General features: G+C 40.6%; 1 protein-coding gene across 3 annotated transcripts in view; it reads left to right on the top strand.

Annotated features, from left to right (window-relative positions):
- The first annotated feature begins 2,465 nt into the window (after positions 1-2,465).
- Positions 2,466-12,054, top strand: part of ERCC5 (ERCC excision repair 5, endonuclease) — a 28,972-nt gene continuing 19,383 nt past the window's right edge. Inside the window, exons 1-4 of one of the 3 annotated variants that reach the window (XR_007472991.1) lie at positions 2,466-3,007; positions 9,853-10,028; positions 10,938-11,053; positions 11,473-11,559. Coding sequence is in view for 1 of the 3 variants with exons in the window: in XM_049700938.1 (XP_049556895.1) it covers positions 2,920-3,007; positions 9,853-10,028; positions 10,938-11,053; positions 11,473-11,559 (467 nt within the window). In the remaining 2 variants the exon portion in view is untranslated. The remainder of the gene's footprint in view (positions 3,008-9,852; positions 10,029-10,937; positions 11,054-11,472; positions 11,560-12,054) is intronic. The other 2 variants (XM_049700938.1, XM_049700939.1) reach the window with 2 other exon arrangements.

Genomic DNA, 12,054 nt, shown 5'->3' with positions numbered 1-12,054 from the left:
AGAGCACACTGAGACTTACAGGGACTGCTTTTCCAGAATGTGTAAGCAAGTGACTGCACCTTTCTCTTTCAAGATTAGTAACATTCCTGTCATATTTAATTTCTTGGTCAGTTTTTCTTAGAAGTCTCCATAGAAGCAATGAAAGTTCATATTACTGGCTCTCCACTAACTAGCTGTATCACCTTGGGCGAGTTGAGATTATTTTTCCTGTGCATATTTCCTCATTGGTAAAAGGGGGATAAATAGTATCTATTTTATGAATTGTTTTGAAGAATAAATAAGTTAATACATGTAAAGTGTTTAGAACAGTGCTTTGTAGATAGGAATTGCTCTTTAAGTGCTTGCTATTATTATTGGCCTAAACGATGTGTATTTTCCTGTGAGAATCTTGATGGAGAGCCCTTTAAACAGCATCTAAAGGAAACAATTTCTTACAAATCAAATATACACTCCTTAGTTGCTGTTCCTTAAAAAAATATTTTGTATTCAAGAAATGTTGCTCTGGTTTTACAAGCACTTGTAGTACTGAAATGTTCACATTGGCTATTTGTTTTTACCCAGCTCTCAGGTCATAAAAAAAATGATCAAATCCTGAAACTGTTACTTTTCCCGCTACTAAGCCCCATCATCAGGCCGAGCTGGTGCAGCAGCTGTAATACTTCCCAACTTGCCTTCTCCCAGACACTGGAGGGGCTCAGGCAAGGTGATCTACAATCCAGTCACACTCTGTATTTCAATTTTACCCACAGAGTTCTCCCCCTCATTCACTCAACAATCTAATTTGAGCACCATTACCCACTAGGTGTTTCATGTAAAGTCACTGATCTCAGAGCAACCACAAAAGAAGTGGCATCTCCATTTTATTCAGATTCTCAATGGTGAAGAAACTTGCCTAGGATCCTAGGATGTCTCAGTTTGCTAGGGCTGCCATAACGAAATACCAGATTGGTGGTTTAAACAACACATTTATTTTCTCATAGCTCCAGAGGATAGAAGTCCAAGATCAAGGTGTTGACAGGTTTGGTTTCTCTTGAATTCTCCTTGGCTTGCAGCTGGCCCCCTTCTCCCTGTGTCCTCACATGGTTTTTCCTCTGTGCAATCATCCTTAGTGTCTGGGTGTCCAAATTCCCTCTTATAAGCACATCAGTCAGATTGATTAACTCACCCTAATGGCCTCCTTTTAACTTAACTTTGAAACGGCCCTATCTCCAAACAGTTACATTCTGAGGTATTGGGGATTAGGGCTTCAACATATGAATTTTGGAAGGGGACACAATTCAGCCCATAACTCAGGGTTATGACATGGCTCAGATGGGATCTGAACTAACATCTGCCTGGCTTGAGGAAGTTCTCTTTCAACAGGGTGCAAGATGCCCTGCAGAGATTTAGACTTGACGCTGGCAAAGTGGTCATTTAGGCAATATTTATAGGATTCCTGCTAAATATCAGGAATGGGGTATGTAAGTCAACAAAATAGTTCTTGATTTCAATAAGTTTACAGTCTACTGTAAACTACTGGAGGCGGGGAGACAAAAATTGAACAGGCGATTATATTAATTCCGGCAAAATACATTTCGGAACAACAGTTCTGGGGATTACTTTACACACTGAGGAAATGAAAATAAGTACTTTGTCAGGATTATCCCTGACAGAAAATTAGTTGTGACTAGGTCAAGTAAACTTGGCTACTGGGAACCCATCTGTTTGGGCAAGAACATAGCTTTGCTAAAAACTGATTTCTAATCAATCTTTTCACTGATTTTGAATCTAGTTTCAGTAGTCCAAATTTGAACCAATATGTACGATAAGGCTATCATTTATTAACTCCGAGTGGTAAGTACTTTGCAAACATTACCTCTGATCCTTGCTTAAAACCGTCTGCAAGATTGGCTTTATGCCCGCTCAGTTTACAGATGAAGAGACGAACCCTGAACAAATGCGACTTGAACAACGATAAACATCATAACGTAGCTCGGTCGGGGTGTGAATCTCAGCCCGAGGGTCCGAGCCACCGTCTACCCAGGTGCTAATCTGGCAATTAGTTTCTTGTTATTTCTGACCTACATGCCGTGGATTCCCAAATTTTACAGGCCGGAGAAGACTATATTTCAAGGGTTAAGATTTTAAATCGTGTTACCACCTAGTTACCACAAGTTACCGGACAAATAAATACTAATTACAAACACCAACCAAAGGGTCCATCTTTCACATGTAAAACAATATTTAGTATTAAGAGTTTTCACAAGTGGCGGCTCAGTGGGAAGAAACTGATACCGGTAAAGCACCTAGAAAACCGCAACCTCTGAAGGCAGACGCTTTGCGGATGGTTTCAACATTTAACAGCAACAAGATGCCAATGTGGAGGAAGCAGGGCGCCGACACAATACAAACACGAAGACCGAAACACCCCCTCACTTCCGGAGTGTAACGGCGCAGCGGATATACATCACGTGGGGAGGCGGGACTTCCGCCCTGCGCGACGCATTAAACGGAAGCCGGGCGGCTCCATTTCGTGTGCGTTTACGGCCCCCCTAGAGGAGACAGGGGTTGCCTGAGGGACGTCTTTTGGCTGTTATCTCGCCTGAGCTGTCCCCTCACCCTGGTCATCTGTTAGGAGTGCAGAAGTTTGGGCCAAAGCGCTGGGCGAGACGAGGACCTGCTCCTCTGTGCCTCCGACTTTCTCTGGGCCCGTCTTTCTAACGCGAGGCCGTGTCAGGTTCTGGGAAGTGCGGTTTTCGCCGGGGCCGGTTTTCCCTGGAAAGCTGTGCGCTCCTGGTTGTTTTCCGTCTTCTCCGGGTGGGAGCTTGGGGAGCTCTTCTCGGGGTCCGGGGCGTTGGGGCAGCCTCTTGTGGAAGACTTGGAGTGAAAGGTCTCCTGCGATCCCGCCCGTGAGACGCGCTCCGAGGGCACACCTCGTTCATGGGAGTCCAGGGGCTCTGGAAGCTGCTGGAGTGCTCCGGGCGGCAGGTCAACCCGGAGACGCTGGAGGGGAAGGTCCTTGCCGTGGGTATCCTTTTCCGGGTGTCGGTGCCAGGGATGCACGATGGGTGCCAGGATTTTGCTCTCAGGTTCTCCAGGGGGCGCAGAGGGGCGTTGTTAGGCTGAAAGTCTCACCCAGGCGGGTAGCTATAGGGTCTTCTTTGGGATGTTTCCTTTCTTTTCTTTTTAAAATTAATTTTTATTGGAGTAGAGTTGATTTACAATGTTGTGTTAGTTTCTGCTGTAAAGTGAATCAGTTATATGTATACATATATCTACTCTGTTTTAGATTCTTTTCCCGTATAGGTCATTACAGTGTATTGAGTAGCGTTCCCTGTGCTCTACAGTAGGTCCTTATTAGTTATCTGTTTTATATGTAGTAGTGTGTATATGTCAATCCCAATCTCCCAGTTCTGGCTTTGCAAGTCACACAGCTTTGGATTGGAGTCTTGTTTTAATCACTTAGGGGCGCCTAAGTGTATGCGTCAGTTCTCTTATCCGTCAGTTCTCTCATCCGGGAAGTGGAGGTGATAATAGTCTTTGCACACAGGGTTGGTGTGAGGAATGAAGGGGTTATTTAAATGAAAGAAGCTTAGAATAGTGTCTGTCGCTGCTAGTATGGTAAATTGTAAATCTGTTATCCCGACAGGGAGGTCAGCATGGAGAAAACGAAGTGGACTTCCGACCAGTAGTTTTGCCTGCTGTCCTGAGTCTTGCTTTATTTATGTTTGTTAGAGGAAGAAAAGTGTGGGCAAGTGTTTGACCTTTTTTTTTTAAAAAAAAAGTAACTTTTATTATCTTTTGTTATGTGTTTTGGAATAGGAAATTCATATAGTACAACACTGAAAAGATTTCAAAAGGTCTACAGTGAATTATTTTCTTCCCAGCCTCTATGATGGACATTTTAAGGACTGTTGATTGTGTGCATGTTTGGCTGGTTTTGTTTGTGCCTTTGGAGTTTAATGTTTTTCTTCATTACCAAAACATGTGAAGGCTGTTTCTGACATTTTTATCTTTTTATTCATTAAGCAGTCTTCATTTTCTTTTTCTTTTCTTTCTTTTTCTGAGTGTCTGTTGTGTTCAAGAAGCTGGTGGTACCTTACACCAGTTCCCTAAGTGGGAACCTATGAGCCTAGGATCTCCACTCGGAGTGGAGGAGACAGTCATGTAATAATTGCTGTCCCGTGGTAAATGCACTGTCAGAGGATGTGGGGATTCAGTGAAAGGAGCTGTTGACTTTCGTATAGAGACAACTTATACATAATGGAGCATTGATAATTTTTTAAATAAAGTAACATGATGATGATGATTGTGTTTTTTGCAATGTGAGTCATCTTGAAATACATCCGTAATGAATTGTGACTTAAAAGTTTTATGCCAGGTAGCTTGTGGGAAAGTTTTTTTAAAGCACACGTGCTATTGCTGCCCTCTAGTGGTTTCTCAAATTACTGCTTTCTGAAGATTTTCTTCATAGAACTATCAGTATATATTGTACATGTGAATGAAAGCATTTTTCAGTGTCAGGAACCCTTAAGACTTCAGCAAAGATTTAGATCAGTTTACGTTGCAGCCCGTATGAAGAATTAATAATTTGTAAAACAATTGAGATGTGATGTGAAGTTCAGCATTCTGATTTTTTAGAAAGTTGTCCAAAATAAATGTAAAGAATTTAATTTAGATCATCTATTTTCAGATGACTCAGAAACTTTTTTGGGACATGAAGTCATATTCATGGGGTTATTAGGCTTTTCTGAAAGAATGAATTATTAAAAGAAGACTGTCAAAGGTACTGTAGTTATAATGGTAACTTCATATATATGTATATATATATATGCATATATACATATATGTAAAAGGAGACTAGCTGGTTGCTGTTCTCTAATTGATTTTGCTTTGTTTCATTTTCATGGGAATTCCAAGTCAAATATCTGAAATATATTCAGGTTTTTTGGTTTTATTTGTTAATAAAATTACTCATGACATACGAGTTTCATAATTTATTCTTGGATCCCTAAAATAATTTGGTCTTTTTACCATTTCTAGATGAGTGTCTTGTTTACTTATGCAATCTAAGTGTTTGTGTCAAATAATAAAGAATTAATAATTAAACTTTTGTCTCTTATGGACCTTAACATTTGTAAAATACATTTAACTTTATTAACAAAATCTTACAGTCTCTTTAGGCTTTGCATACTAATAGGGGTTAATTAAATTTTACATCGCCTAACAATAGAACTAAAGTAATTTATTTTTTGTTTCAAAATGTTACTGGTCTTTTGAGTCTCATCTGTAAAATGGTTTTTGGCTTGGCTGCACATTTAACTTTTCCAGTCCTGGGGTAAATTTAATGTTGCCTTTTATAAACTTATTGAAATTAGACAAATTAAATTATGGAAATATTTTCAGCTTGCCTAATTCTGCATATTTCTTTTTTAAGAATCTCAAGCTGTGGGAATTCCCTGGCGGACTAGTGGTTAGGACTCTGCGCTTTCACTGCAGAGGGCGAGGGTTCAATCCCTGGTCGGGGAACTAAGATCCCACATGCTGCACTGCACATCCAAAAATAAATAAAATTAAAAAAATTTTTTTTAATAGTATATCTTTATTGGCGTATAATTGCTTTACATTGGTGTGTTAGTTTCTCTTGCACAACAAAGCAAATCAGCCATTTGCATACACATGTCCCCGTATCCCCTCCCTCTTGCATCTCCCTCCCACCCTCCCTATCCCACCCCTCTAGGTCATCACAAAGCACAGAGCCGATCTCCCTGTGCTGTGCTGCTGCTTCCCACCAGCCAACTGTTTTGCATTTGGTAGTGTATATGTGTCGATGCTATTCTCATTTTGCCCCAAATTCGCCCTCCCACCCCATGTCTTCAAGTCCATTTTCTATGTCTACCTCTTTATTCCTGCCCTGAAACTGGATTCATCAGTACCATTTTTTTTTTTAAGATTCCATGTCAGCATACGGTATTTGTTTTTATCTTTCTGACTTACTTCACTCTGTATGACAGAGTCTGAGTCCATCCATCTCACTACAAATAAGTCTATTTCATTTCTTTTTATGGCTGAGTAATATTCCATTGTATATATGTGCCACATCTTTATCCATTCATCTGTTGATGGACAGTTAGGTTGCTTCCATGTCCTGGCTATTGTAAATAGAGCTGCAATGAACATTATGGTACATGACTCTTCTTGAATTATGGTTTTCTCAGGGTATATGCCCAGTCGTGGGATTGCTGGGTCATACGGTAGTTCTATTTTTAGTTTTTAGTTTTTTTTTTTTTTTTGCTTTTTTGCCGTTCGTGGGCCTCTCACTGTTGTGGCCTCTCCCGTTGCAGAGCACAGGCTCCGGACACGCAGGCTCAGCAGCCATGGCTCACGGGCCCAGCCGCCCCGCGGCATGTGGGATCTTCCTGGACCGGGGCACGAACCCGTGTCCCCTGCATCGGCAGGCGGCCTCCCATCCACTGCGCCACCAGGGAAGCCCTATTTTTAGTTTTTGAAGGAACCTTCATACTGTTTTCCATAGTGGTTGTATCAATGTACATTTCCACCAACAGTGCAGGAGGGTTCCCTTTTCACCACACCCTCTCCAGCATTTATTGTTTGTAGATTTTTTGATAATGGCCATTCCGACCGGTGTCAGATGATACCTCATTGTAGTTTTGATTTTCATTTCTCTAATAATTAGTGTTGTTGAGCATCTTTTCATGTGCCTCCTGGCCATCTGTAGGTCTTCCTTGATGAAATGTCCTTTGATATTGAGCTCCATGAGCTGTTTGTATATTTTGGAGATTAATCCTTTGTCTGTTGTTCCATTTGCAAATATTTTCTCCTATTCTGAGGGTTTTCTTCTTGTCTTGTTTATGGTTTCCTTTGCTGTGCAAATCTTTTAAGTCCCATTTGTTTATATTTGTTTTTATTTCCATTACTCTAGGAGGTGGGTCAAAAAAGATCTTGCTGTGGTTTATGTCAAAGAGTGTAAAAAAAAAAAAAGAATTTTAAGCTCAACCTGGCTGAGAATTGGCACTACCTGTGATTAATTAAAAAAAAAAAAAAAGTCCGATCTCAATCTCTATGATTTAGAATTTTAGGTGTACCTATGTTTAGCAATCTGTGTTTCAAAAGCTTCATATCTGGTTCCAAAGGACAGCAGAGTTGAGAGCTACTGATCTGAAATTATATTTTTCTCATTGATTATAACATTTAAAGGAATGGGCTAAGTAGAAACTTATTCCATCTGATACAACGGTGTAGCAACCAGAAACAAGCCAATTAGAAATATTTACCCAATAACAACACCATTGACCCAGTACAGAGCTAAGCCAATGCCAGATCCTACTTCCAGGATGGATCCTTTTCTGACCACTTCTCATCATCCTCGCCACTGCGTTCTGCTTTCCCTCGGGCTGTTGTAACTAGTTTAAAGCTAGCTTCCTTATAGTTTGTTCCTCACGTGTCCACTGGGGTGATCCTTCAGTCACATTCTGGAAACCTTCCAGTGACTATATACACCCATCACTTCCTCTTACTGCTCCTCTGGCCGTGCACCTGCCATGTTGTCCTTAAACGGAAGCCTGCTTCTGTCCCAGGGCGTTTGCATTTGCTGTACCTCCTGCCCCACTGTTTTCTCCCTCGTTCCTCTTCGTTCGTTCAGGCCTCCGTTACTTCTTCCGATAGGACTTCCCTAACTAAAGAGCTATTGACCACCAATCACACTTTTGTCCTTTTACTCTGCTCTATTTCTTTCTTGGCACTTACCAGCAACCTGATGTATTAGACGTCTGTACTTGATTTTCATTGTCTTCCCCATTAGAATGCAAGTTTCTCAGGGGTAGGGGCCCTATCTGTTTTGTTCATAGCTGTATTGTTCACTGTTCTATCCCTAGGATCTTGGATATACCTGGCACCTAGTAGCCCTCAAATATCATAGGAATGAATCTAGTAATAGCTTGCTCTCCACTAGTTATTTTTTATGTAATGTTTATTAAGTTAATTGTTGATGGGCCTAATTTTTTATGGTAGTAAGTAGGTAATGTACATTCATTTAAATATTTAACCGTTCATCTCATTTGAAAGCAGGTCTTTGTTGCCTCCTATGTGCTCTGAGAGGGAGAGCAGTGCCCAGCAGTGTGGTTTACACATGTCATGGAGCTCACAGTCTGGATTCCCCCTGCACTGGTTGTAAACTCCATTAGGGCAAACGCTTTGTTTTGTCCAGTACTGTATCCCCAGTGCATAGAAACATTTCTGCCATGAAATAAGCAAGGTGTTTTTGAATAAGAGTGTGTAACTGGAGGTCTTAATCTCGGCTGAGGGCGTGACCCCTAGACTGACACCTAAGGGTAGGGAATCTCTAGGCTCAGAGAGGGAGGGGCTCTTTCAGGCTGGGGAAGGAGCAAGGAGGGTCTAGACCCTGGAGGCAGGAAGGAGCTTAGTGACTTCCAGGGTTTGAGAGAAGCCCAGTGGCTCGACATGAGCCAGGAGAGGTGAACAGAGGACAGATCATTCAGGGTTCGTAGGCCGTGGGAAGGACTTTTGGATATTATTCTAAAGGCAGTGGGAGCTTTCCACTGTAGTTTTCACTACAGGTCTGTCGGTGAAATCTAACATAACAGTTTCAAGATAGCTAAAAAGGTAGAACTGATAGGACCTGGCAATGGCTGGGTGGAGGCGTACGTGGGATGGCGCTCAGGGTTCTGGCTTGGGTGGATGGGAGTGACATCCACTGAAATGGGGGCGTGAGTAGCCTGCTGAGAAGGCACGGAGTGCAGTTTTGATCGTGGTAAGTCTGAAGCGGCTGAGGCATCAGGTAGAGATGTCAACGAGGCCGTCCGACCTGGGGTTGGGAGAGCGCTCTGGGGCAGACGCGCGTGTATGGAGCTCGGTGCTCTATGGGCTGTGGTATGGGGGGCGGACGTCACCTGGGTAGCCAGTGCAGACAGAAGGAAAGGGGAGGGCCTGCGGGCCATCACTGCCGAAGTCAGCACTTTAATGGTGGGTCGGAGGAGCGGGCAGAGGGCTGTGTCCCCCTCTTATGAACAAATAGAAAACAATCTGTTAAAAAGCATTCTTTAGTAAAGTTTAAAAATATAAGAAGACTCCAAGAAGGAAAAATTAGGTAATCACAGCAGAAGACAACTACTCTTAATATTTTGATGTCTGAACTTCGAGTCTTTTTTTTAATATTTAGCATATTGCATATGTTACAAAATGGAATTATATTTTCCATACTTTTGTAACCGTTTTACTTCCTTTAATAATATTTTGTGACTCTCTGCCTCATGTGCTTCTGCGACTTCCATTTTTAAGAGACCCTTGGATTCCAGCAAATCACTATATCATAATCTAATTTAAAAAAGGACCTGTTGGAAAACTTTTATTCTTAGTATTTTCATTATTATAAACAAGCCGTCTTATAAGTAACTCTTATTGTAAGTCTATGATGATTTCTTGAGGTTAAATGTCTGGAAGTGGAATTCTTACATAAAATAGAATGCAAGTTTTAAAGTTTTTTGCTATGAATTGCCAAATTGTTCTCCAAAAAAGTTGTGTTAATTTACTAAAATTCCATACAGATCATTAGTTTTTTTTTTTTAAAGAAGCACTTCTTTGCGATTAGACTTTTTAAAGGAGACATATGTCTATGTAAGATTTAAAAATTCAGAATGTGAATAGTGATAACAGGGCCCACATACAGTTAACTGATTTTAGGTAGATTCCATCAGGGCTAACCATTTTTCAGTTTCAAGTAAGTTGTGATGGGTGCTCAGTTTTAATGTTTGGATGATATCAGACATTAGGAATTTGAAATTGTAAGGGTGAGGGAAGAAATTGCAAAGTGTTTTCCATTAACAGTCCTTCTAGATATTAGCATTTGGTTAAACCAAGCACTTAAAGGAGTTCGGGATCGCCATGGGAACTCAATAGAAAATGCTCATCTTCTTACTTTGTTCCATCGGCTCTGCAAACTCTTATTTTTTCGAATTCGCCCTATTTTTGTGTTTGATGGGGATGCTCCACTATTGAAGAAACAGACTCTGGTAAGAGTCATCTGTTTTTTTCTTTATGCATTCTTAGAAAGAAGGAAAAGTTCACATAAAATTTAAATTTTCTCCTTAGAATTTTGGAAATCAAGACTTAACTTTGACATATATCTAGTTTAATTCAACTTTTAAAAATTTATCTTGAACAAACACTTTTTCTTTTAAAAGAGGTTTGTTTCTGAAAGTATATCACAGGAGCAATAATATTTAACTTTTAATAAAACTACTAAAGTTACAGTAGAGAGTTTTCCCCTTAGAGTGTCTTAGGTGTTCTGCAGTTAAACTTACACAACGTTATATGGCGGTTTATCTCAGTTAAAAAAGAGGAAATGAAAGAATGTTTTGATATTTCTGCCTTGTAGTAAACTGTAAGCACCGAGACTATTCCATTTTTCCCTGTTTTGGACATTTCTTACAAGATATTTCTATACATTTTAGGATTTCTTATGACATAATCTTGGATGTGGAAGGACAGTTACATACCAGTAATGTATTTTTATAAAAACTAATATCGGGAATTGGTTTTGGCTTAACAGTGGCATTTTAAAGAAGAAATTAATTAATATAATAATCCCTTTAGGGAAGCATTTACTTACTTGTATATCAAGTTTTAGGCTACTTAAGGACATTAAAGGATGTTTAAAAGAAATTGAAAGTAAATTAATAGCTTCTCAAATATATTGTGTGATAGCCAGCCCATTAAGTACTCGTTAGTTGGAAACTCTGGGTGTCCTTTCCACAGCAAAAACCTGAAGGTATTCACTCATACGGTAATTAGAAGAAGATACCAAAACAACCATAGTCCAAAAACTCAGACAAACCAAATTCTCTAGGGAAAAAACCCACAGAAGTGTTTTTGATATACTAATACCTTGAAATAAAATCCTGTATCCTTTTTTTTCACAGGCTAAAAGAAGGCAGAGAAAGGACTTGGCAACCAATGACTCCAAAAAAACTACCGAGAAGCTTTTGAAAACATTTTTGAAAAGACAAGTTATCAAAACTGCCTTAAAAAGCAAAAGGCAAGAGGGGAATTACATTAATTTTAAAGATTAATTTAAAATTTTTGCATCAGATTCTTGTGGCTGCCTTTCCCTAATGAGAGGAATAAATGGGGTGTCCATTTGACCTAGTTGAAGTTGTGAAAACTCTGTTCTGTGAGAATCAGCTGTGATCACGAGAAAGGAAAGCTGCCGCGTTGCTTTTGCACGTTTTACTCTCAGAACACTTTTCTTCACGCCGAGACCAGGTCCCCTCTTTCTGGAGGCTGCTCTCTTGTCCAGCAGCCCCGCAGCCAGGCCAGCAGGGGCTGAACCTATCGCCCCTGGGTTTCCCCTTTTCACCTCCTCGTCAGCGTTTGTGTGATCACTGGGGGGAGTATTATTGACTCTCAGAATACTGTTTCCTGTGATCTCTGTTGAAGTCTCTGTGTACTTTTCAGGGAGGAAGCACTTCCCAGTCTTACTCAAGTTCAAAGAGAAGATGACATCTATGTTTTGCCACCTTTACAAGAGGCAGAGAAAGATAGGTAAATGTTTTAACTACTTAAAAATGTTATTGCTGTATTCAGACAGATTTAAACCTTTCTATTTTATCTACATAATAAGGCATGTGGGAATTAATGCATCTGAAATACGCATTCTCGACACCTTTTAGAATATTTTTTAAGACCAAACTTTTTATTTACTATCTTTGTGTTTTGGTGGTTTGTGGCGGTTTTCTTTTTTCATTCTCTGGAGCCTGCGCTAGCACTGTTCATTTAGAATTTGTGGAGACGTGTATTCTGGTTTTTCTTACACTTCACTGACGCCAGCTGTCTCTACCTGCTTCTCAGCCCGGTGTTTTCTCTCTCACGCCATCACTAAAGTCCGCACACTACGTCCTCCCTGATAAATCCAGTGGCTGCTTTGCATTTTTCAGCCCGATGTCTGGGACCCTCTCTGGCCACTCTTCCTCGGGCACCCCTGTGCACTCTTCCCTCCGGCTGGATATTAGTCCTCAGCGGCTTCTTTGGTTGACGTGC

The sequence above is a fragment of the Orcinus orca genome, chromosome 18, assembly GCF_937001465.1.
Source record: "Orcinus orca chromosome 18, mOrcOrc1.1, whole genome shotgun sequence".
In the NCBI taxonomy this organism is placed as follows: domain Eukaryota; kingdom Metazoa; phylum Chordata; class Mammalia; order Artiodactyla; family Delphinidae; genus Orcinus; species Orcinus orca.
This window is presented reverse-complemented; position numbering and strand designations above follow the sequence as displayed.